At 37.0% G+C, this 27,998-nt stretch overlaps 1 protein-coding gene across 3 annotated transcripts in view; it reads left to right on the forward strand.

Moving 5' to 3' along the window:
• DIAPH2 (diaphanous related formin 2) overlaps positions 1–27,998 on the forward strand; it is a 982,724-nt gene that overhangs the window by 688,689 nt on the left and 266,037 nt on the right. For all 3 annotated transcript variants that reach the window (XM_042974379.1, XM_042974380.1, XM_042974381.1), the window contains one exon: positions 23,452–23,616. In XM_042974379.1, coding sequence (XP_042830313.1) covers positions 23,452–23,616 — 165 coding nt within the window. The remainder of the gene's footprint in view (positions 1–23,451; positions 23,617–27,998) is intronic.

A 27,998-nucleotide genomic window follows, 5' to 3' on the forward strand; every position in this document is an offset into this window, starting at 1 on the left:
TCTTTATTGATCCTGTGTCTAGATGCTCTATCCATTGTTGGAAGTAGAGTATTAAAGTCCCCTGCAATGACCACATTCTTATCAATAAGGTTGCTTATGGTTGTGATTAATTGTTTTATAAATTTGGGGGCTTCCATATTCAGTGCATAGGCGTTTATAATTGTTAACTCTTCCTGATGGATAGACCCTATAATTATTATATAATGCCCTTCTTCATCTCTTGTCACACCCGTTAATTTAAAGTCTAGTTTGTCTGATATAAGTATGGTTACTCCAGGTTTCTTTTGACATTCAGTAGCATCGTAGATAGTTCTCCATCCCCTCACTTTCAATCTGAAGGTGTCCTCGGGTCTAAAATGAGTATCTTGTAGACAGCAAATAGATGGGTCTTGTTTTTTTTTTATCCGTTCTGATACCCTATGTCTTTTGGTTGGAGCATTTAGTCCATTTACGTTCAGTGTTATTATAGAAAGATAAGGGTTTAGAGTCATTGTGATGTCTGTAGGTTTCATGCTTGCAGTAATGTCTCTGGTACTTTGTCTCACAGGATCCCCCTTAGGATCTCTTGTAGGGCTGGTTTAGTGGTGAAGAATTCCTTCATCTTTTTTTGTTTGTTTGTTTGTTTGTTTGTGAAGACCTTTATCTCTCCTTCTATTCTAAATGACACACTTGCTGGATAATGGTTTTTGGGCTGAATTTTTTTTTCTGTTCATCACATTGAAAATTTCCTGCCATTCCTTTCTGGCCTGCCTGCCAAGTTTCAGTAGATAGATCCGTCACTAGTCTTATCGGTCCCCCTTTATATGTTAGAGCATGTGTATCCCTAGCTGCTTTTAGAATTTTCTCTTTATCCTTGTATTTTACCAGTTTCCCTATGATATGTTGTGCAGAAGATCGATTTAAGTTACATCTGAAGGGAGTTCTCTGTGCCTCTTGGATTTCAATGCCTTTTCCCTTCCCCAGATCAGGGAAGTTCTCAGCTATGATTTCTTCCAGTCCACCTTCAGCACCTTTCTCTCTCTCTTCCCCCTCTGTAATCCCAATTATGTGTATGTTATTACGTTTAATTGTGTCACTTAGTTCTCAAATTCTCCCCTCATATTCCTGGACTTTTTTTTATCTTTTTCTCAGCTTCTTCCTTTTCCATAATATTATCTTCTAATTCACCTATTTTCTCCTCTGCCTCTTCAATCCGAGCTGTGGTCGCCTCCGTTTTATTTTGTAGCTCATTTATAGCATTTTTTAGCTCCTCCTGACTGTTTCTTAGTCCCTTGATCTCTGTAGTAATAGAATCTCTGCTGTACTCTATACTTTTTTCAAGCCCAGCGATTACTTTTATGAGTATTATTTTAAATTCATTTTCTGTTATATTGCTTAAATCGTTTTTGATCAGTTTGTTAGCTGTCACTACTTCTTGGAGTTTCTTTTGAGGAAAATTCTTCCATTTCATCATTTTGGATAGTCCGTGGAGTGGCACGGAACTGCAGAGCTCTTCCTCTGTGCTGTCTGGAGTAACTTGTGTTGGTGGGCGGGGCTGCAATCAGACCTGATGTCTGCCCCCCAGCCCACCTCTGGGGCCACAGTCAGACTCGTGTGTACCTTATCTTCCCCTCTCCCAGGGACAGGACTCATTGGGGAGTGGTGTGGTCCCTGTCTTGGCTACTTGCACTCTGCCAGGCTTGTGGTGCTGCTTTGATGGGGTCTGGCGTATTAGCTGGGGTGGATCTGCAAGGTGCACAGGGGTGGGAGGGGCAGGCTCAGCTTGCTTTGCCTTTGGTAGTCCACTGTGGTAGGGGCCCTGTGGCACCAGGAGGGAGGCAGACCTGTGGGAGGGATGGATCTGCAGAAGCACAATGTTGGGTGTTTGCATGGTGCAAGCAAGTTCCGTGACAGGAACTGGTTCCCTTTGGTATTTGGCTGGGGAATGGGTGCGGGAGATGGTGCTGGCAAGTACCTTTGTTCCCCACCAAGCTGAGCTCTGTCCTCCAGGTCTTAACAACTCTCCCTCCCATTGTCCTCTAGCCCTCCCACTCTCGGAGCAGAGCTGTTGACTTATAACATTCCAGATGTTAAGTCCCGCTGGCTGTCAGAATACACTCAGTCCAGCCCCTCCACTTTTGCAAGCCAGACTCGGGGGCTCTGCCTTTCCGGGTGGGCTGGCTGCCCCTCCACCGCTTCAGCTCCCTCACACCAGTCCGTGTAGCATGCACCGCCTCTCCTCCCTTCCTACCCTCTTCCGTGGGCCTCTTGTCTGCTCTTGGCTCCAGAGAGTCTGTTCTGCTAGGCTTCTCGCAGTTTTCTGGGTTATTTAGGCAGATGTGGGTGGAATCTAAGTGGTCAGCAGTGTGCGGTGAGCCCAGCGTCCTCCTATGCCACCATCTTCCTCTCCTTCATCCTTACCTTGCCTTTTTAAATAACATTTTCACACCCTTCCCTAACAAGCCATATAATCCATTCCTTCTTAATTCATCTAAAAGCAAAGATGCCCCTCTAGAAGCAATCACTATTCTCCCCTTTTGTTAGCTTTGAGACATGTGTTTCCTTGCTTTGTAATAATATCAAATCATATAGGTATGCAGTATTGTGGGATATAGTTTAATTGTATTATTATTTTGCTTGAAAAATACATTATTAGCTCCTTAACTATTGGGTTATCATTTTCTCTAGATGTAGTATCTGTCATAGCTCTTGTTTAGGTTATATATCTCAATTTCAGTCCAATCTAAATAAAATGTCATTTTTATTATGCCGAAAGTCCTATACCAGTGGTAAATGTGCAAATATTTAAATTCTTTTCCACATGTTCTTTTGAGATACTTGTCCTTATTTTCTGCTTATTTTTTATTGTGACTGGTAAAAATAATTTATAAACTGAATAATATTAAAATATATAAATATTCTATTTGATTCATAAAATGAGCTGAAGATGCTTCTCCTATATGTTAGACTATGTAGCCATATTCATCATTTTTTGCAAGAACATTAGTATTTTTATCTAAATTAATATTCATTAACTAATGAATATTAGGAAGCACTATAAACTCCATACATCATTAAAAGTCTTCATTCATAGATTAAATATTGCCCAAGATGTGTTACTATATAAACATAGTCTTTCTATCCCCCTGTTCTATCAAAAAATGTCTTTAAGACATCATGATAAAAATGATAATGTATTTATAGAGACAGGATAAATCAAAAACAATAAGAATGAAAGAATCAGATTAGACATCCCATTTGCTTACTCAGTATGGTGTCTCTTATGCCAAAGTTTCCATATTTACAGAACTTATTGGGTATGTTTCACCCACACTGCAATCTGATTTTCTTTTCTCTACCATCTGCTATTCAGTTAATATGTGTTTGGTTTGTGTTTTATGCAAAATAACTAACAGCCTAACATTTCAGCACACTTTGCTCTTATGTCTTAACAATGCCTGGGAATTTTTGGATCACTGACATATATTTTTCTTTGTACATATGAGTGAAAATCACTCCCCTCAACTACACACCCCACTAAAATGAGAATACAGGAAGATACTAAAAGGAAAACTCACACTTAAAAAAAATGTTGTGTACTTGGGTGGCCCAGTCGTCTGAGTGTCTGACTCAGTTTCAGCTTGACTCATGATCTCACAGTTTGAGAGTTAAAGCCACACATCAGGCTCTGCACTAAAGATTCAGAGCCTGCTTGAGATTCTCTCTCTCCCTTTCTCTCTGCCCCTCCCACACTTTCCTTCTCAAAATAAATAAATAAAGTTCAAAAAGTTTTTTTTTAATGTAAACTTATACCAGAGTGATTCAAGTATTAGTATACAGTAGAAGCATACATATTAACAATTAGAGTGTTTTGTTTTGAGACTCTCCCTAAACTAAGCACTAAAATATATATAACCTGTTCTGTCACTTATTTGGAGATTATCTCTGCATGTAAATTTCCTTAGACCAGCCAATGACTACTTTCAATATTCTCAGGTAGCAACATGTCTCCAGGGCCCCGGGAAGTTACAAAAGGGAGAGCTACACAAGAGGAAAACAGCCAGGTTCTCTACTTAACGGTCAGCTGAATCATAGAAAGTTCTTATTGTTGCTATAGCTCTACCTCCATTGTTGTTCCCTGGGTAACTCTGCCTGATACTTAGAAGGCTTCTCTTAGCATTGTCACAAAGTAGCCCTAAAATGTAAATCTCAAAGTCTATCTAGACACAACTGCTGGCATTTTTTTCTGTCTTCCCTTCATTTCTACACACACACACACACACAGACACACACACACACACACACACACTTCCTCTGGGCTCCTAAGCAAGTTCTGCATATAATAAATTTCCAGGGGAGAAAGAGAAATTCACTGACTCATCTACCTTGAATTGACACAGAACCCTGAGACTACTCAGATACATAAGTAAAAATTTGGATTCATTATGACTCTCTCTGTGTGTGTGTGTATGTGTGTGTGTGTGTGTGTGTGTGTGTGTGTGTGTGTGTAGAGTTAGTGATGTAAATAGAAGTTTGCTTATTATTGTGGTGAGAAATACCTGAAGTCTACCCTCTTAAAATTTTAAGTGTACAATACAGCATTCTTAACTTATGTAAGCACAATGTGTACCACAGATCTCTAGAATTTTTTCATCTTGTATGACTGAAACTCTATATTCATTGAATATCAACTCCAAGGGTTCATGGGTGGCTTAGTTGGTTAAGCATCTGTCTCTTGGTTTTGGCTCAGGTCATAATCTTGTGGTTCATGAGTTAGAGCCCTGTGTTGAGCTTGGGATTCTCTCTCTCTGCTCCTCCCCTGCTTGTGCACTCTCTCAAAATAAAGAAACTTAAAGAAAAGAATAGCAACTCCCTATTTTTCCCTCACTCCCAGTTCCTGAAACCATCATTATACTTCCTGCTTCTATGATTTTGACTACTTTGGATACCTCATATAAGTGGTATCATCCAGTATTTGTCCTTCTCTCTGGCTTACTTCACTTACTGTAATGTCCTCTAGGTACATCTCTGTTGTAGCATATCACTTATTTCTTCTTGTGTATGGTGAATAATATCCTGGTGTATGTATGTGCCACATTTTCTTTACTCATCTATCAATGGACATTTAGATTGTTTCCACCTCTTAGCTATTGTTAATAATGCTGTAATGAACATGGAAGTAAAAATTTCTCCTTGAGCTACTCCCTTTTTTCTTTTTTTAGTCCACATGCTGACTTTGAATAACACATTGACATTGAAACAGATATGATTCCTAAGAGCATGTAATTTTTTGAGATGTCAGAAATACCTACATACAGCAAACGCATTAAAGATAGATTTGCAGACCTAGTTTACATCCATGTCACAAACCAAACACTACTGAAGCTATTTTGTTACTGTTTGTTTTCCTCAAGCAGAAAAATTTCACAGGGAACATTTTTATCTTTCCAATAAAGGGACAAAAAAGGAATATGTTGTTGGGAAGTAATACCACAGTATCCACATAAAGCATCTAAAAATGTCTTTCAGAATTAAATAATGCAATTTCATATTTAATACATACATTAAATTGATACAAAAAAAGCACAGCATCTATTAGTGATACAGTAAAATCAATAAATTTTTATATACATACATATATATACACAGTCATATATACATAGGTGCATATATACACATACACATAAATGAATTCACGTGTATTAGAAAACCTTAAAAATTAGATGGAGAGTTGCTAAAAGCACAAGACATATGGTGAAAAAATATCTCTGTCTGAAAAAAAAATTCTAGCAGGAATAAAATTTTCCTAGTGGATATTCTGGCCCAGGATCACCCCAGAATAGCTATCACCATATTGACTAAACTCAGAGATATATTTTGAAAAGTTTTGCTTCCAATATTAAGGTATTAGATTAATGCTCTTTATCCTGAAATGGACTTGTTTTCAACCTTGCAAAAGGTTGTATTAAATGAGGAAGGGATTAGGATTAGGGTTAGAATTGCATGATCATCTAAAAAAAGTTTTATAAGGCGATGGCAGGAATAGATTCTGATAAGTGAACATAGATCTTCAAAGCTCAGAGTACTGGGAGTTGCAAGTTTAATGTCAGGGGTGACAAACAGCCCAGACTGTAAACAAGTAAGAGTCCTCAATGAGCAATCCTGTTAGAAATACAAAATCTGACCTCAGCCTCAGCAGTTACTTACTTGACACATCTCCAAAGGCAAGAGAACTAAAAGCAAAAATAAACTGTTGGGACCTCATGAAGATAAAAAGCTTCTGTACTACAAAGGAAACAATCAGCAAAACTAAAAGGCAGCCAATGGAATGGGAAAAGATATTTGCAAATGACATATCAGACAAAGGGCTAGTATCCAAAATCTATATAGAACGCACCAAAATCCACACCCAAAAAGCAAATCGTCCAGTGAAGAAATGGGCAGAAAACATGAACAAACACTTCTCTAAAGAAGACATCTGGATAGCCAAGAGGCACATGAAAAGATGCTCAACGTTGCTCCTCATCAGGGAATTACAAATCAAAACCACACTCAGATATCACCTCACGCCAGTCAGAGTGGCCAAAATGAGCAAATCAGGAGACTATAGATGCTGGCAAGGATGTGGAGAAACGGGAACCGTCTTGCACTGTTGGTGGGAATGCAAACTGGTGCAGCCACTCTGGAAAATAGGGTGGAGATTCCTCAAAAAATGAAAAATAGACCTACCCTATGACCCAGCAATAGCACTGCTGGGAATTTACCCAAAGGATACAGGAGTGCTGATGTATAGGGGCACTTGTACCCCAATGTTGATAGCACTCTCAACAATAGCCAAATTATGGAAAGAGCCTAAATGTCCATCAACTGACGAATGGATAAAGAAATTGTGGTGTATACACACAATGGAATACTACATGGCAATGAGAAAGAATGAAATATGGCCTTTCATAGCAACATGGATGGAACTGGAGAGTGTTATGCTAAGTGAAATAAGTCCTACAGAGAAAGACAGATACCATATGTTTTCACTCTTAGGTGGATCCTGAGAAACTTAACAGAAGACCATGGGGGAGGGGAAGGAAAAAAAAAGAGGTTAGAGAGGGAGGGAGCCAAACATAAGATACTCTTAAAAACTGAGAACAATCTGAGGGTTGATGGGGAGTGGGAGGGAGGGGAGGGTTGGTGATGGGTATCGAGGAGGGCACCTGTTGGGATGAGCACTGGGTGTTGTATGGAAACCAATTTGACAATAAATTTCATATTCAAAAAATACAAAGTGTGTTTCAATGCCATTTTTTTTTACATTAGAGTAATATGTTTGTCTTTGAGATAGTTAATTGTAAGTTAAATTTAGAATCAGGTTGCCTTGTACTTACTAGGTCCTTAGCCCTGTTTTATAAATCATAGAACATACAAAAGATGTGGAAAATTTACTATAATCTGCCTTCAATCTAGAATAGGAAGACTTCCTATAAAACATAAAACTAGCTTAAATAATATAATCAAGTATTTCCATTAAAGAAATCAGAGTATTCACTTTTCCTCAAGATATTAGTGCTTCCATTTTGGCTGAATACTTACAGAATCTAGCATTTTAGAGCTGGGAGTAACTTTACAGAATTTCTACGCTAATCCTACAGATTTCCCTTACATGAAAAAGGGGAGGAATTAAATCTCTGCCTCAGATTATAGGCCTTTGAAATATACAGTTGGTTTTTACTTTTATGAGTAAATTTGGTTTGGGAGACTTTTTTTCCTTTTTATGCTACTTTATTACCTCATTGGTGATTTTAGTTAAGGAAAGATAAGAAATGATAATGCATCATTAGCTGATTTTGAAACTACAACTTGGATTGAAAATGCATGATTAGAAACCATTTACAATTCAATACAAGAATCCCCAAGCTTGAAATGGAGCATTTTAAAACAAATGTAGGAAAAATAAAATGCCCAAAGAATTCAGATAATTATTTTACAGTGAGCAATCAGTCCCAAATACCTAGACATTTATTACAAAGTAGCAGATGTAACAGAAGTACCTGGTGTAGTAAAAATTTTTAAATAAAAAGCCACAGAGAGTGTACAGTAATGATGAGACACATAGTGATTCCCAGGTACTTGGCAGCACCACTTCTAACTAATTTCATAGCTATTACAGTTATTCTTGAGTCTGTAATATTATGTCTTAAAGTCCTTTATACCCTAACTCTGTCAATAACCAAAACAACAAAATTAAATTCCCCAGGGACATACTCTTTGGCAAAATTCATACTGACTGCATATTTTGCATCATTGACATTTGTAGTTAAATGACCTTTTAATGCTCATTGGAAACTGTTACCACAAACTGCGAGATCTGATATTTGTTCTCTTAGCTAAAGTTATAATTCCAGACTATTCTATATTTTGATGAAATGTATCAAGGCCGAATATATTCAGAGTAAGGGCATGTTCATTTAATCAACAAGAGTGTTAAGGGAGCACAGTTAAGGTACTCTCCTGATCTAGATCTGATTGGATGAGAGAAACTCTTTGTTCTATTTTCCTTACTTTGCAGGTTTCACTGTTGCCACAGAAGCTGCTCTCTCAGTTACCAAGGAGCCCACATACTTCCAGTTGCCTGTTAGATATTGTCATCCCTATGTTTCATAGATATCTCATACTCAGTGTATTCAAAACCAGTCAGTATTTTCCCTCCTCCCACCCACTGCATGTTCCCCTTCTTGTCTCACAAGTGTTGTTATAAAACATGTATACACAAAACATATGCTGGTTCATTTGAGCTGGAAAACTCAAGTGAGATTCTCAATACAACCCCCTCTCTAATCACTAATATCTAGTCAGTCACCATGTCCCATGGATGCTACCTCTTCCATATTTCTTATATCCATCCTTTGCTTTCTATTCACAGTGCTGTTCTGTTAGTTTCCTAGGTAGTCTCCCATAGTTCACTGTGTCATCTTCCAAGCCATCCTTCCCACTGTTACCAGTTAAGTTCCTACAAACAAGCAAGGTATTACTCTTCTGTATAAAAACCATTGATTACTTGCCTACAAAGAAAACTAGAGAATCTTAATAAGCATTTAATACCTTTCCAGGTATAGGGAAGGAAAGACTTGCCCTCTGTGTTTCTAGGTTTGATAGCTGGGTCTATGAAATAAACTGATAGTAGATGAAGAGGGGAAAAGGTATACAAATTTATTAATGTTTAATATGTGCACAGAGATATCACAGAGGAAAAGAATACCTAGTTAAGTGGTGATCTTATATGCCATCTTAATAGGGGAAGGGAGAGAGGATGTAGGCTACTTAGAGGAAAAGATTTTTAGAAAAGATGAATGGGAGCTTAGGAGACTAGATGGAAGATATGTAACAAAGTTTGTCTGGGTCAGGTGTAAACTTCTAGTCTTCTCTCCTTTGATAACTATCAATCTTCCCTGGTTGATGAAACTTCCAGGGAGATTTATAGCATTGAGTTTCTTTTAGAAGATCTGTCTTTAAGTGGATAAGGGGAGTTCAGAGAAACCTCTCCTTGCATTTGCTGTTTTTCCAAGTGCTTCCAACTCAAAATTAATCATGTCAAAGAGGCATATTTTATGTGGCCTATTCTGCCACCCATCACAGGCTTATCTTCCCCTACATTTCCCTGCATACTCAAACTATGTTATCCTAGAATAGTCAGAGTTCCTTGGTAACTCCAGATGTGTTTATACCTTTGCTGATGCTATTCTCATGGCCTGGGGTGTCTCCTCTTTGGATTGAGAAATGCTTCTCATACCTCAAGATGGAACTCAAAAGTTACTTCCTTCTGACACCATTCCTAATAATCTCAGAATCACTTCTTTCTATGCATTTCCATGTCTTTCTTGAATTCCTTTGTGGAGTTTAGTTTATGTAACTATGTATTTTTATCTTTCTTTTTTTTTTTTTAACAGAAGGAGTATGGCATGCTGGTTAAATACATAGTTTTGTGTTATGAGAGACTGGGGAAAGGTACCCAGGTTCAAATCCTGAATCTACCACTTACTGCTGAGATGGCCTACTCTTCAGAAAGTAAATTGATCTCCCTGAGGCTAATTTCATCATGTGTAAAATGGAATTAGTAATAGCATATATGCATCATAGGCCTTTTGGGAGGGTTAAATATGACAATGCTTATAAAGCATTTAGCTCAGTGCCTGGTTCATTGTGGAGTTCAAAAAACATTACTTCCTGCTATTGCTGCTCTTCTATTATTTATCTGTCTCCAACACTAGTTTATAAATTCAATGAGGATTAGAAACCATGTCTTATCACTTTACTTTCTTTTTCTCTACTTAATCTCTCATGGTTTTGTATACAGTGTTGCTATGTGATAAATGATGCTGAAAACTTAATGTGAGGTAAAGCTGGAGGTAGGACCTGATCTACTTAATGTCTATGTGTGCATGCTATGAATATTAAATAATAATACTGACATTCCAAAATATACACACCAATATCAAATTTGTATAATTATAACTCTTATGTTACTCTAAACACAACTGTTTATATGCCAATCTGTATAGTTATGTATTGCCTTACAACTGCTATTTTTTAACTGCCTTTGATTCTATGTAGCAATCTTAATAATTTATCAAATATGTTTTAATTGAATATTTATATAATATATACTCTTATCAGTAGTTAGGAACTAGCAAATAGACTTACTATTATTTGGACAAGATTCTGTGTTCCATTAGTCCTAGGTTTTGTTGTTGTTGTTGTTGTTACTGTTGTTAGTGGTGTGTGTGTGTGTGTGTGTGTGTGTGTGTGTGTGTGTGTGTATGAATTTAGCTGGGAGTTCTTATGCCTTTGAGCAGAAGAAAACTGATCCTATCAATTCTTTGTTTAAAATTCAACAATGACTTACAAGTTTCTTAAGAAAAATTTCAAAATGCTTTAGAGACCTATAGAATCTGGCCCCAGTGTAACTCAGGAGACTTCTCCATTCTGTCCCGTACTTACTCCATAGGCTCTCACATTCCCAGACTTTTTCTTCTTCATGTTCCTAGAATATTTAATATCTGTCAGAACTTTCACACACCATACTCCAGTGTTCCTTCTCATGGCTCTTCCCCATCAGGTCTCAGTTTTAATTTTCCATCCTTCAAGAGGCATCACCAAACTCTTTGTTCACCCAACAGCCCCCCCACAGCCCCCCAGGTCTAAGTCTCCCAATGATACATTCCTTAACAGCTTATGCTTTGCAATCACATTTTTCAATTTGTAATTTTTTTTTTAATTTTCTTGGTTTAATGTAGGTCTTCCCACTAAACCATAATGTCTATGAAAGCTGTGACCAGTGACCTTTTGTGAATATTTACTACTATATACTCAGCACCTAGAAGATGCACATAGTAGGCATTTAATAAATGTATCTGAATAAATTAATGAAAAAAATCATTCTGTTGAGTGTTTAAGAATGCAAAGATAGCCTTCAAAGGAAGGGTATAAAGAAATCTACACAAAAAACAAAAGGAAGTAAATAATGAAACTGGGTAGAGAAAAGGAGTTATGAGTGTGCCTCTTACCTCTGTCATAAGCATCACATTTGTGGCTTTAGCTGGAGGCTAATTTAAAAACATGTTTTTTTAATATGAAATTTATTGTCAAATTGGTTTCCATACAACACCCACTGCTCATTCCAACAGGTGCCATCCTCAATATCCATCACCAACCCTCCCCTCCCTCCCACCCACCCATCAACCCTCAGTTTGTTCTCAGTTTTTAAGAGCCTCTCTGTATGGCTTATTTCACTTAGCATCACACTCTCCAGTTCCATCCACGTTGCTACAAAAGGCCATATTTCATTCTTTCTCATTGCCACGTAGTATTCCATTGTGTGTATACACCACAATTTCTTTCTCCATTCATCAGGTGATGGACATTTAGGTTCTTTCCATAATTTGGCTATTGTTGAGAGCGCTGCTATCAACATTGGGGTACAAGTGCCCCTATGCATCAGCACTCCTGTATCCCTTGGTAAATTCCTAGCAGTGCTATGGCTGTGTCATAGGGTAGGTCTATTTTTTCATTTTTTGAGGAACCTCCACACTGTTTTCCAGAGTGGCTGCACCAGTTTGCATTACTACCAACAGTGCAAGACGGTTCCCGTTTTTCCACATCCTTGCCAGCATCTATAGTCTCCTGATTTGTTCATTTTGGCCATTCTGACGGGCATGAGGTGGTATCTGAGTGTGGTTTTGATTTTTATTTCCCTGATGAGGAGTGATGTTCAGCATCTTTTCATGTGCCTGTTGGCCATCTGGATGTCTTCTTTAGAGAAGTGTCTGTTCATGTTTTCTGCCCATTTCTTCCCTGGATTATTTGTTTTTCAGGTGTGGAGTTTGGTGAGTTCTTTATAAATTTTGGATACTAGCCCTTTGTCCAATATGTCATTTGCAAATATCTTTTCCCATTCTGTTGGCTGCCTTTTAGTTTTGTTGATTGTTTCCTTTGTAGTACAGAAGCTTTTTATCTTGATGAGGTCCCAACAGTTCATTTTTGCTTTTAATTCCCTTGCTTTTGGAGATGTGTCAAGTAAGACATTGCTGCGGCTGAGGTCAGAGAGGTATTTCCCTGCTTTCTCCTCTAGGGTGTGGATGGTTTCCTGTCTCACATTCAAGTCCTTTATCCACTTTGAGTTTATTTTTGTGAATGGTGTGAGAAAGTGGTCTAGTTTCATTCTTCAGCATGTTGCTGCCCAGCACCATTTGTTAAAGAGACTGTCTTTTTTCCACTGGATATTCTTTCCTGTTTTGTCAAAGAATAGTTGGCCATACTTTTGTGGGCCCAATTCTGGAGTCTCTATTCTATTCCATTGGTCTATGTGTCTGTTTTGTGCCAATACCATGCTGTCTTGATGATTACAGCTTTGGAGTAGAGGTGAAAGTCTGGGATTGCGATGCCTCCTGCTTTGGTCTTCTTCTTCAAAATTACTTTGGCTATTCGGGGTCTTTTCTGGTTCCATACAAATTTTAGGATTGCTTGTTCTAGCTTTGAGAGGAATGCAGGTGAAATTTTGATTGGGATTGCATTGAACGTGTAGATAGCTTTGGGTAGTATTGACATTTTAACAATATTTATTCTTCCAATCCATGAGCAGGGAATGTTTTTCCATTTTTTTATATCTTCTTCAATTTCCTTCATAAGCTTTCTATAGTTTTCAGCATACAGATCTTTTACATCTTTAGTTAGATTTATTCCTAGGTATTTTATGATTCTTGGTGCAATTGTGAATGGGATTCTTTATTTGTCTTTCTGTTGCTTCATTATTAGTGTATAAAAATACAATTGATTTCTGTACATTGATTTTGTATCCTGCGACTTTGCTGAATTCATGTATCAGTTCTAGCAGACTTTTGGTGGAGTCTATCAGGTTTTCCATATATATCATGTCATCTGCAAAGAGTGAAAGCTTGACTTCATCTTTGCCAATTTTGATGTGTTTGATTTCCTTTTGTTGTCTGATTGCTGATGCTAGCACTTCCAACACTATGTGAAATAACAGCGGTGAGAGTGGACATCCCTGTCGTGTTCCTGATCTTATGGGGAAAGCTCTTGGGTTTTTCGTCATTGAGTATGATATTAGCTGTGGGCTTTTCATAAATGGCTTTTATGATGAAAAACATTTTCTTTATATGCGGTTGACTCAGGCCATCTGTGGAAAAGTAGGATCATTACAAAATAGTTTCATATCTCCAGTCAACATAATTACCTCCTATATGTTAAAAACTCAGAATGTTAGGGGTGCTTAGGTTGGCTCAGTTGATTAAGGATCTGACTTTGGCTCAGGTCATAATTTCACGGTTCATGGGTTCAAGCCCTACATCTGGCTCTGTGCTGACAGCTCAAATCCTGGAGCCTGCTTGTGATTCTCTGTCTCCCTCTCTCTCTGCCCCTCCCCTGCTCATGCTCTGTCTCTCTCTCAAAAAAATAATAATAAACATTAAAAACTAAGGATCTTGGTTCAAAATTTTTATCATTGACTTTGCTATCTTTGTTATATTAAGTGTCCTATGCCTAAGTTTTATAATCTAGTTTTTAAGTTCATTTATTTATTGAGAGAGAGAGAGAGAGAGAGAGAGAGCACAAGTGCAGGAGTGGGAGGGGGGAAATGGAGAGTGAGAGAGAGAATCCCAAGCAGAATCAGTGCAGATACCTACAAGGGGCTCAATCTCATGAACTGTGACAACATGACCTGAGCCAAAATCAAGAGTTGGTGCTTAACCAACTTAGCCACACTGGCACTCCTGTAATCGGATTTTTAAAAGAATTTTGTAATACATCCTAAACTATTTTAAAGTATTGTGTCAAACCCAAGTGGAAATTAATATATGCATTCCTTTTTGTCTTTGTTAATGTGTCACAATTTAAAATATTTGTCTATACATATTCATCACAATGTGTGATTTGTAAGTAAATTCCAATTACTTTAATATGTCTTAATACTATTTTTAAAAGATAAATTTCTTTGAAACATTAATAATTCTTTACTAAAAATTATATACTCAAATGAAATTGAAACATTAATATTTTGTTTTTAGCATTTAGGGAATATTTTGATAGGTTATAGAAAGAGGAAATGATATTTATATTCTTCAGTAGAGTGTATATCTGTGACTTCCTTTTATTTTAATGAATAATTATGCCATGTTGCTAACTAAAGCTTGTGTGAAGGTTAAGTGGATCTCAAGTTGATTTTTGCATGTTCTCAATAATCCAGCTGTAATGCTATTTAAAATTTCAAGTTTTTCAATTTTCAAATAAATGTACTCCCTATGAAAATGAGAACTGATTTAACTCAATTAACTATGAGATACATAAACTCCTTAATCACCAGTGCTGTGCTAATGCTTACTTTGGTTCTATTGAAACAAGTTTTCTCTGTTAACAATTACTCTTGACATCAAAATTAAGTAAAATGGTATTTTCTCAGCCTAGTATTTGATGAAGCAATACTATATAGGGGAGGGAAAAGTTCTCAATCCTCTAGGAGTCCCTTTGTAGGTCTAAAAATTAAACTGGCAAATACATTAACAGGAGATAAGCATACAAATGTATTGAATATAGCTTTCATATGATATCGGGACTTTCATTAGGAAATTAAGACCCAAAGAAATTGTTAAACCTCTTTTTTATGCTAGGTTTGATAGGGACTAGAAATTCCTGGAAAGATAGAGTAGGGCACAAAGCACAAGCTAAGTCTATTAAACTGAGGGGAACCTAGCAAGTACTGTTCATTGATTTGATTTCTTCTCAGTATCCCTCTGTCTTGAAGATAAGGGTATTTTTTTCCTTGGGTTATAAGGAAGCCACTTCTCATATGGAGGTCTTTTAACTTTCTTCAGGAGAAAGTAAGAGTGACCTTCCTACATCTTCCTTTCTCTTAAAATATTTAATGTGCCATGGTGCCATATTTTGGGGTAGCATGTCCTGAACCCTATCAGCTACTTTACCAGTTAGAGGTCAAGGTTTAAAAATACCTACCTTTAACCGATTTACACACAGGTAGGCACAGCTACCAAAAACAGTTAAAACCAATATATAATGTACCTAAAAGTATAAAGAAAATAATTTACCTTTATTTGAGTAAATGTGTATGGATGAATTATAGCTGTCTCAGGTTGAAGTTTAAGTCCATACTATAAATATTACTAAGGAATATGCTCTAAAAATTTATATATAGTCACACAAAAATATAGATGATGAAGCTTTAGACAATTCTGTATAGTACATAAACACCCTAGTAATATAAAAATGTGTCCTTAGGTCAGATTTTCAAGTGAGTTCATATAAAAAAAAGCTTTGTGGGAGGTATAATGTTTTATAAATTAAGTTTCCAGATTCATGATTAGATCAAATGATTTAAAATTAATACTTTTAAAAGGTTAACATTTTACCTGCTACTATTCTAAAATGTTGAACACATTTTATTTTATCAACCTTGCCACGAACACTTAGGGATAAGATGATGTGATTTTAATTCACAGTTATCTTGAATAACTTCCAAGCTGGAAAAATCAGAAATGTTTGTCTTTGTACAATGAGGAATTTGAGTCAACTACTAAAAGGAAAATTGCTCTAAATTGCTTTCCCTCCTTACATTTGATAAGTACTCTATATGTATTAGACATGCTCACTTTACCACCTTAAGGTTATACTTATTTTAAGGATATAAGATACTATAAATTACCCCAATTTGGAAATTCTTCTTGGAAAATCCATTGTTTTCTCAAGATTCTTCTCTCTAAGTATTTCAAAACCTCCCAAGGTTGTTTAAGCAGGTGGGAAGAGGTTACTCTACATTTTGATCTCAGGATAGTCTATCTAATCATCCTCGCCAAAGTCACTTTTGTCACTGATAATATTTCTACTATGTGCCAAGCACTGTTCTTGATGCTTATGAATCAGTGTTCAATAAGATATGCAAGGGTTATTCCTAAACCACATCTTTAAGTGGGGAAAGACAGGCAATAGAGTAAAATAAACAAAATAGATAATGTCTCATAGTTATAAGTTTGCATAAGGAAAAAAAGTAAGCAAGAGTAATAGTGATGGAAGTGAATATTTTCTATTGAGTCGTTGGGGAAAGCCTCTGTGAGGAGGTTACATGTGAGCTGAGATTGATCTGGTGAAAAACAAACATTCTAAGCAGAAAGAACAGCAATTGCAAAGGCCCTGAGTTGGGTATGAAAGCTTGGTATGTTAAAGGAAAAGAAAAAGGGTTAATGTGCCTGGGAATATTGCTTAAGAGGGAGAATGAGATGAGATTAAGTTGCAGAGGTGAGTAGAGGCCAGATTATGTGGATCCTCATAAACCAGAAGGAGTTTAGACTTTATTCCAAATGAAACTATTACAGGGGTTTCAGGAGAGGATTAATATTTGTGATACCAAGAGAGTCCACTTAAAACAACAACAACAGCATTCAAATAGAAAGGACAAGTAAGCAGTTGATTATAAAAATTAATACCTCTGGGGACAGATTGAGGCTAGATATATAAACTCGGAGCTCACCAATATACATGTAATTTAAAGTCATGTGAATTGCTTCGACTACTTAGAATGTAGAGAGAGGGCTCAGGACCAAGGCTTCAGGGTACTCTAAACTTGTATAGAAGTTACCAGAGAAGGAGAAGAATAAAAAATATTTTAGTCACGAGGGTGGGTGTCATACAAATTAAGTGGCTAAATGTATTCAAATCTGCTGACACATCAAAAGGAGTACAGAAGGGTGAATATTCGATTTGACAATAATATGGTTGTCATTATAAATAATAATACATTTTTACCACATTAAATGATCAAGGGACTATCATGATGTCTACAGTAGGTGAGGAAAAATAATGTTCCCTCTACCGTTCTGAATTCCTGGCTGAGATCCTCCCTGTAATAAAAGACAGATTAACAAGAGAAAATCAAACTGAAGTTTATTAACATGTATACCTCATGTATACATGGGAAATACCCAGAGAAAAATCAGTAACTTCCTGAGGTAGCCTAAACACAGTTCTTTTTTTAATTAAGGTTTTTATTTTAATTCCAGTATAGTTAACATAAAGTATTATATTAGTTTCAGGTGTTCAATACAGTGATTCAACAATTCCATACATTACTCAGTGCTCATCATGATAAATGTACTCTTTAATCTCCATCACCTATTTCACCCATCCCCCACTCACCTCCCCACCTAACCATCAGTTTGTTCTCTATAGTTAAGGGATTTTCTTGGTTTCTTTCTCTCTTTTTTTCCCCGCTCCTTTCTTAAATTCTATATATGAATGAGATCATTTGGTATTTTTCTTTCCTGGACTGGCTTATTTCCCTTAGCATTATACTTTCTAATTCCATCCGTGTTGTTGCAAATGGCAATAATTCACTCCTTTCTATGGCAGAATAATATTCCATTGCATATATACAGACCACTTCTTTAATATTCCACTGCATATATGCATACCACTTCTTCTTTATTCATGTATTGATAGATACTTGGGTTGTTTCCATAATTTGGCTATTGCAAATAATGCTGCTATAAATATTGGGGTGCATGTATCCCTTTGAATTAGTGTTTTTGTATTGTTTGGGTAAATACACAGTAGTGTAGTTGTTGGATCATAGGGTAGTTCTATTTTTAACTTTTTGAGGATCCTCCATACTGTTTTCCAGAATGGCATCACCACTTTGCATTCCCACCAACAATGCAGGAGGGTTCCTTTTTCTCCACATCCTCACCAACATTTGTTGTTTCTTGTGTGTTTTTGATTGTAGCCATTATGATAGGTGTGAGGTGTTATCTCATTGTAATTTTGACTTGCATTTCCCTGATGATGAGTGATGTTGAGCATCTATTTACGTGTCAGTTGGCCATCTAGATGTCTTTGGAAAAATGTCTGTTCATATCTTCTGCCCCTTTTTTAATCACATTTGATTTTGGGTGTTAAGTTTAACAGCTCTTTATATATTTTGGATACTAAACTTAAGCCACCAGTTTAAATACCATTTTCAGCTTAAAGACATAGAAAAGAAAGGTGTGAGGACACTCATTATGGGAAAGGGAAGGATGGTTACCAGGAAAAGCACCATAAATAAGGGTAAAGTCTGTTATGCACATTTAAATGTGCAGCTTAACCATTGACACTCTTGATACCATTGATTCTCTTGTGATTTAGAGTCACACTTCTCTTCGTGGTACAAAGAGGGAGATACCCTTACAAATGGAGATTTCCTTTATAAATGTAAATTTTCCTTTCAAAAAGGTAACTTTTATTCTTTTCAGAGCTTTTCTGGTGTCTGCTATTTCCCAATCAACTCAAAATAATATATGCCATCTGCCCTTTTTTAACTGTATTATTTGTTTTTTGGGGTGTTGAGTTTGATAAGTTCTTTATAGATTTTGGATACTAGATCACTTATAAAAATCTTCTCCCAGTTCAGAAAAAGACAAATACCATATGATTTAACTCATATGTGGAATTTAAGAAACGAAACAGATGAACATAGTGGGGAAAAGAGAGTCAAACCATAAAACAAGACTCTTAACGATAGAGATCAAATTGAAGGCTGCTGGAGAGGAAGTAGGAGGGATTGGCTAAATGGATGATGGGAATTAAGGAGGGCATTTGTTGTGATAACCAATGGGTGTTGTATGTAAGTGATGAATAACTAAATTCTAATCCTGAAACTAATATTATACTATATGTTAACTAACTGGAATTTAAATACAAACTTGAAATGAAAAATATTTAAAAATAAATTTATGCCCATGAGGCATATTTTGAGGTGGCATATTCTGCTCCCCTTCACTACGTGCTAACCCTAGATCGATGGGAGCCTTTTATCTAGTTTCTATAACTCTAAAACTTAGACAATGATATTTCTCTGACTTTTTGATAAGATTGTTATGAAGAATATGGGACATATGGAAGGGAGAGTATATCATAAATGTAAAAATTCTGTACAAATGTACATTAATGATATAATTATTTGTAATATTAGATTATAAACTTCTTTTTTAAAATTTCTTTTTAGTGTTCATTTATTTTTGAGAGAGAAAGAGAGAGAGAGAGAGAAAGAGAGAGAGAGAGAGAGAGTGGGGGAGGGGGCAGAGAGAGACACACACAGAATGAAGCAGGTTCCAGGCTCCACGCTGTCAGCACAGAGCCTGATGTGGGACTCAAACTTAGGAATTGTGAGATCATGACCTGAGCCTAAATCACAGGTGCCCCTAGATTATAAACTTCTTAAAGGCCTGGGTTAGGCTTTAGATTATAAGCCACCCAGGCACCCCTAGATTATAAACTTCTTAAGGGCCTGGGTTAGGCTTTAATGATCACTGCATCCATCACATGCTCAGCGTAGTACTAACCAGTTATCTCAAATTCAATGGCTGCTCAAAAAAGAAAATAAAAATTTCCTAAATGAAATAAAGGAATGAAAAAGAAGGATGGTGTCTAGCTCTTTTTTACCTGCAGTCTCAGTTAGGATTTGGTGACTAATGTGGAAATGTTGGGTTGAACAGCAAATGGTCAAGAAATAATTCTTGAGATGTCTTTGGTGCAAAAAGGTGGTGTTATTAAAGCATGGGGACAGAACCCATGGGCAGAAAGAGCTGCACTGGGATTGTGAGGAGAAATTAATTATATACTTTCAAGTTGGGAGAGGGTTAGGGATGGCATACGTCTCTAAGGAATTTTGGAAGCAAGGTTTCCAGGACCTTGAGGGGCTAGCTATTGTTAGGAAAAGGTCATTTATTACTGTCTAATAAAACCTTAGTCATGAGATCCTTCAGATATATATCAGGGGGTCATATGCTTGGAGGATGATTGCTAACATATATCTTGGTGGGTAGAGATAAAGGAAGTTTCCAAAGGAATTTTTATATGTTAAAGGAGGCTTACAGGATCCTGGAGTTCAGAATAATGTTAAGCAAAGATTGCCTTTTGCCCTTAGCAAAGTATTAACACCAAGGCAGTTGAGTTCCTAGAGATAGGTCACTCTGCCTGTCTTAAGGACTTGTCAATGGGCTATAAGTTGTAAGGAAATTTTTTTTTTTCTTTTGCCTTTGTTTCCCACCATCAGTGACTTCCTTGCAATTTTGAAAGATTTCCAGTGCTGACTCATGCCATCTAGCCATTTTAGGAAATAATCACTTTGAAGAAGATAGTAAGTAAAGGACTTAGAGACTGGGCTGCTTTCCATTTGTTATTTCTAAGATAAGCCATTCCCAGAACTTTTCAAATTTTCTCACTTTGGTACACAGAATTTCTGAAGTAAATTTTGTTTTTTTCCCTGGGAGAACAAATTTATGAAGTTGTGTATCACTACATGGACATATTTTAGCTGGGGAAAAACTGTTACGATAAATGGGAAACATTCAGCTTTTTGCCTTTTTTTTTTAATCTTTAGAAATTCTTTGTGTGGTACAGATGTTAAGCCTTGTGAAGTATATAGTTTAGTACTTTGCACTACAGAGTACAAGTAAGTGACCTTTGATAAGTTTTATGCCTAGCAAGTCTCTGGGATAAATCTGTTTTGTTTAGGTAGGGCAGACTACAAAACAAAAATCTCACTTTCATTCTGTGCTAGGAAATGAAGAGTATTATTTCTGCAACTCTTAAACAGGATATTTAACACTTTCTTAAAGTCAAAGAATAAAAGTCAAATAATTTATGGTGATGTAAATAAGAATGTGTATGTAACATTATTTGTGATCCTTTTGTTGGTAAAAATAGAGTAAGTTAGAAATGCATTAATTCTTTCTGGTCTGTTGAGCTCAAAATGGACTTGAGGGTTGAAAGATTTAATATTACTTGTTAGCAGGGAAGAGGTTGCTGTGTTGCTAATGTGAATGCTAATATTTAAGTAGCATTAGAAAGAACATAGGTAGTTTTGTGTCTCTCTTTTAAAATCACATTGTATCCAATACGTGTCAGCTGTAAAGTAATTTTCCAGAAATGGTCTGATTTTCTCCATTGACTTCCATTGTAGAACTAGAGTTGTGTTTCCATGGAAAATAAATTTGGCCCCAAGTTACAGTACAACATACTAAAGAATTCAGAAAATCTTATAAAATCAGGTATTTTGAAGCACACATTTATCAGGGCCTAATAAAATAATACTACCATAAAATATTAATACACTATAGTGGAACTTATAATAGCATGCCCCAAACTATTATCCTTCTTTTACAATTCTAAGTATTTTACCTTTCCACTTAAAGACATTTTTCTTCTGTGATCATTATTGCTTTCTTAAATGTAAGTATAATTTTTAAAGGTGAATTTGGTTTCCTTTATTCTTCACTGTTAGCCCACTTATCTTTCTCTGAAGCATTCTTACCAATTTACATTCAAAAGTTATTACCCATAGAAGAATGACTAGAAGAAAATGCTCCAAAATGTTCACAATGCTTGCATCTGAGTTGTTGGAAATTTTAGTTTGTTTGTTTTTGTTTTCTAAGTCACCTAAAGAGATAATTTTTCATATCTATACCCTCTATAATCAGTAAGAAAGTATTATAATTTCCTTCTTTAAGTATAAATTATTATATAATAATACATTTAGTCAGATATATTTATATATTTGAATCATATTTTGGTATTGATTGTTATCAGTTTTTTGATAAAATTTTTACAACAATAATATAAATAATTTCTGGATAAATAGCTTTTCTAGAGCTTATTACTCAAAGTGTATCCTGGACTGGCAGCTTCAAGATCAACTGGGAACGCATTAGAAATTCTCAGTCTCCTGGGCTTATCCTCAGGAAATAGCAATCTGTGTTTTAGGAAGCCCTTTGGGTGATCAAGGTTCTAGAGCTATAGCAAAATCTCTCTCCCTCTTTCCCCTCTCCCTCTTCCCCCTTTCTCTGCATACCTCCCCCTTGCCTTTTTTCCTTCTCTCTCCCTCTGTGTCCCCTCTTCACGTGGGATACACACAGACACACACATACGTAACCTATATATAATTCACTGTGACCTCTCTATATATAGAATATGTGTATTTAAAAAGGGAATTTTTTCTAAGTTTTCTGTTGCTGTTTGTTTCTGTCCTACCTTGTCCATAAAAAGATAATTGAGGCAGTTTCCTGATATCTATACTTATGTGCTTTCATTTAGCAAACATGTTTTCTAATGTATTAATGTATATTAAATAGTTCAGCCTGCATTACAAATTTTTGAAACTCCCTAACCAAAATAATGACTCTAGCAAGTTTTTATGGACTGGATTGTGTTCCTACAAAAATTCATATGTTGAAGCCCTAACCCCCAGAATCTCAGAATGTGGCTGACTGCATTTGGAGATAGGTTTTCAAAGAGACAATTAAGTTAAAATGAAGTCCTTAGGGTGTGACCTACTCCAATGTAACTCATAAGAAGAGGAGATGAGGACAAAAACACAGGCAGAAGGACCACCATGTGATGATAGAGCAAGAAGGTGGCCATCTACAAGCCAAGGAGAGAAGCCACAGAAGAAACCAAATTTGCCAACACCTTGATATCAGAATTCTAGCTTCTAGAATTGTGAGAAAATTCATTTCTATTGTTTAAGCTACTCAGTCTGTGGTATTTGTTACTGTAATCCTAGTGAATTAGTACATAAGTAAAAATTATGGTATAATTCAATCTGAATATCTAGTGATTGCTTTTATGATACTATTGGATTGGGGCACCCGGGTGGCACAGTCGGTTAAGCCTCCAACATTGGCTCAGGTCTTGGTGTCACAGTTTGTGAGTTTGAGTCCCACGTCGGGCTCTGTGCTGACAACTCGGAGCTTGGAGCCTGCTTTGGATTCTGTGTCTCCCTCTCTCTCTGTCCTTCCCCTCCCCTCCTCTTCTCTGCTTTTCTCTTCTTTCTCTCTCCCTCTCTCTCTCTCTCTCAAAAATAAATAAACATTAATTTAAAAAAAATAAGATACTATTGTATCATGTTCCTTAACAGAAAGCTACAGCTTTACAAAGAGTGCCAGAGACCAGTATGAAAAACTGTTCACCATGCACAACAACATGCTAAAGCTCTATGAGAATCTTGGAGAATACTTTATTTTTGACTCTAAAACAGTGAGCATAGAAGAATTCTTTGGTGATATCAGCAACTTCCGAACTTTATTTCTGGTGAGTAATATAGTACATCTTAGCATTGTAAGCCCTGTGGTTTTTGTGTTTTAAATAATTTCTCCTATTAGCATTTTATGTACCTATTGATCATACCGATTTCATGTTTTAGTCCTTTAACAGGAACTCACAGATATTTTATACCTGTGACATGGATAAAAATTGTTGGCAGGCTTAATATATAATGGGGACTTAAATGAATTATCTTCAACTTTAGGTATATATGGGAATTTTTGTACTGAAATTTTATAAGAAAATGAATGAATTGGTACTTGATGTTGATTTTTATATAGCATAGTATTATAATTTGACCTAGCTTAAAAATTCATATCTAAAATCATCTTTCACTTAATACATTAAAATGCTATGATTTGTGAATAAGTTTTTGTCAGTCTTTATGAGAAATTGGTTCTAAATTAGACCTTGAATACTTAAATTTTCTTTCAAAATATCGTCTGTTTCAAACTGTAACTCTTGGGGATAACAGTAAATATTAGCATTAATTAGAGATGGGATATCAGGGTGCCAGTTATGATGCTAGAGGGAATCAAAAGCTTTACTGTATAAATGTTGTGGAAGTACTTGTCTGTATCCAGTGAAGGAATAGAAGAGCACAGAGTCAAATTATGATAGTAATAGAAAGATATGCATAATAGTTGATATGTACATCATATCAAACAAGTAAAGTTTGATAAACTTTAAAGAAGGAATTCTAGCAGTTATCCCCAACAGGAAGATCAATTAGCAAACTAATTCATTGCAGTTTGAGGTATGTTTCTATCCCTAAAGCAATTATTTGCTAAATAAGGCTCTGTCTCTTAATTGACTGTATTGCCCCATGAAAAATATTGGATTTTGGTGTGACTTGCACAATCTGGGAGATACAGATATTTCTGTGGAAAATATTTGCTTTAATCTACTAAGTTACAACATGTAACCCAGAGAACATGATATTTTTGGGTAGAAGCTAAATCGAAAACTTTCATAAATATGATGTTTTGTTTTTGTTTTGTTTTTTGCTGAGAACAATTGCTTATTTTGGTCTTTGTTCTTTACTCCTTAGTAAACACACATATTTAACTTTATAGCTGGCCAGGAAGTAGTAAAATGTGTTCTGACAATGACTCGTGCGACTACTTTCAAAACATAAAGTTATAAATATGATGTGAACCTGTGAATGCCTATCATATCTACTTGGACTATTTTCAGGAAGAAAAAAATATGTTGAAAAAGAACGGAGACTAGAAAATACACTTCAGTTGACACATTAAAAAGATGAATCCAATAAATTGTCTATGAATAGATGGAGATAAATATAATTAATGTTAATCTCTATTAAAAAGTGCCTTGTTTTAACATGGATTGGATCTGAAAACACTGTCTGTCATATTAGTGCCTCTCACTTCCCCTATAGTCACAGAATAGAATTTGATGTACTTCTCCCATTTTACAGTATTTGTTTAAGGACAATTCCTGTGTGGCAACCTATGTTTAATCATGTTAGCCAGATGCTTAGAAATTTTGCCAAGAATTATACTTATAAATGATTATACTCCTGATCTCTAAGAATCTATCCCTCTTTAGAAATCTATGAGCCATAGAATTTCAGAGAGTCATATAAATTACATACATAAATAGGATATATTTGTCTACTGGTTTTATTCTGTATGTAGCTTGAGTACAGGGAAATAATTTGTCACAAATTGTTCTCATTGTGAATAAGTTAACATTCTGAAGTCCAGTTTTGTGTGCATTTATGTTAATTTCTTGAGATACTGCTAAGATTGATTTTCAGAGCTTTCAAAACAGATAACCAGCTCCTACAATGTGCCCTGGTCAGCCATTGCTGTCTGCCTTTCAGAACAGTGTTACTATCACTTTTACCTTACAAATCATGATTGACTTGCTGCCATGAGAACTAGGTATGCAACTTATTCGTTGTTTTGAACTTGGGTTGGCTATGTAACCTCTCTGGACATCAGTTTCCTCATTTATAAAATACAGATGATAATTCCTGCCGTGTCTTTCTCAACACTATGTGAAAACACCTCATAACCTATGCTATGCAAATGAAGGATATTATTAGTCATTCTTTATCCATCCATTTGATTATTATTTATTGAAAATCTACTTGATTTTGATAACACTTTAGTCCAGAGATAAAAGGAAGGAAATCGTCTCTGTCCATGAATGAAAGGAGACAGGCAAGTAAATGCAATGTAATTTGATAAGTGCTGCCATAGGAATATGTCAAGGTGCTATAATAATGCGAAGGAGGAACTGCCTAACCTTGCCTGAGCTTACTCGAGAAACCTTCACAGAGAAAGTAACATTTGGGCAGAATCTGGAAAAACCCATAGGTGTTTGACACACAGACTTTGACAAGCAGGTTTAAGGGTTTTACACCTGACCTATAAGCTGAACACTCCTAAGTCAACAACACCAACTTCAGTCACTCATTTGTGCTCACCATGTTCCTGTTTCATAGGGAGCTTAAAGTGATTTTGCTCTCCCAGGGGTGGGAAGAACCGTGAAAGAGAGACAAAAATTGTCATCTCCAGAAGTTCCCATTTTCTTAGTGTTTCGTGTGTTTGGCTTCAGGGTTCTTACTGCTAAAAGCATTTTGGACTATAGATGGAAGCAATAAAATACCAGTATTGCTGAGAAGAAAATATGAGTTCTGATTCATGTGCTACCAAAAATTACTTCCAAATGAGCTCAGAGTTTCATCTTGGGAAATCTATTTGGCATGTATAGCATATACAAAATGCACATACCAAAAATCTTCCTCAAATATTCTCTAAAGGATGGGGAAAATGGAAATAAACAAAAGGGTTTAACATAATGGATTAAGACCTTTTTAAAAATAATCACACTCGAGGTTCCGGAAGATGGCGGCGTAGAAGGACGCGGGGCTCACAGCGCGTCCGGCCGATCACTTAGATTCCACCTACACCTGCCTAAAGAACCCAGAAAACCGCCAGAGGATTAGCAGAAGGGAGTCTCAGGAGTCAAGCGCAGACTAGAGGCCCACGGAAGAGGGTAGGAAGGGCAGCGAGGCGGTGCGCGCTCCACAGACTGGCGGGAGGGAGCCGGGGCGGAGGGGCGGCTTGCCGGCCAAGCAGAGCCCCCGAGTCTGGCTGGCAAAAGCGGAGGGGCCGGACAGACTGTGTTCCGACAGCAAGCGCGACTTAGCGTCTGGGAGGTCATAAGTTAACAGCTCTGCTCGGAAAGCGGGAAGGCTGGAGGACAAAGGGAGGGAGAGCTGCTGAGCCCCCGGACGGCAGAGCTCAGCTTGGCGGGGAACAAAGGCGCTCGCCAGCGCCATCTCCCCCGCCCATCCCCCAGCCAAAATCCCAAAGGGAACCAGTTCCTGCCAGGGAACTTGCTCGCTCCGTGCAAACACCCAACTCTGTGCTTCTGCGGAGCCAAACCTCCGGCAGCGGATCTGACTCCCTCCCGCTGCCACAGGGCTCCTCCTGAAGTGGATCACCTAAGGAGAAGCGAGCTAAGCCTGCCCCTCCAGCCCCCGTGCACCTTGCCTACCCACCCCAGCTAATACGCCAGATCCCCAGCAACACAAGCCTGGCAGTGTGCAAGTAGCCCAGACGGGACACGCCACCCCACAGTGAATCCCGCCCCTAGGAGAGGGGAAGAGAAGGCACACACCAGTCTGACTGTGGCCCCAGCAGTGGGCTGGGGGCAGACATCGGGTCGGACTGCGGCCCCGCCCACTAACTCCAGCTATACACCACAGCACAGGGGAAGTGCACTACAGGTCCTCACCACGCCAGGGACTCTCCAAAATGACCAAACGGAAGAATTCCCCTCAGAAGAATCTCCAGGAAATAATAACAGCTAATGAACTGATCAAAAAGGATTTAAATAATATAACAGAAAGTGAATTTAGAATAATAGTCATAAAATTAATCGCTGGGCTTGAAAACAGTATACAGGACAGCAGAGAATCTCTTGCCATAAAGATCGAGGGACTAAGGAACAGTCACGAGGAGTTGAAAAACGCTTTAAACGAAATGCAAAACAAAATGGAAACCACAATGGCTCGGCTTGAAGAGGCAGAGGAGAGAATAGGTGAACTAGAAGATAAAGTTATGGAGAAAGAGGAAGCTGAAAGAAAGAGAGATAAAAAAATCCAGGAGTATGAGGGGAAAATTAGAGAACTAAGTGATACACTAAAAAAAAATAATATACGCATAATTGGTATCCCAGAGGAGGAAGAGAGAGGGAAAGGTGCTGAAAGGGTACTTGAACAAATTATAGCTGAGAACTTCCCTGAACTGGGGAAGGAAAAAGGCATTGAAATCCAACAGGCACAGAGAACTCCCTTCAGACGTAACTTGAATCGATCTTCTGCACGACAT

Source organism: Panthera tigris, chromosome X (genome assembly GCF_018350195.1).
Source record: "Panthera tigris isolate Pti1 chromosome X, P.tigris_Pti1_mat1.1, whole genome shotgun sequence".
NCBI classification, from domain to species: domain Eukaryota; kingdom Metazoa; phylum Chordata; class Mammalia; order Carnivora; family Felidae; genus Panthera; species Panthera tigris.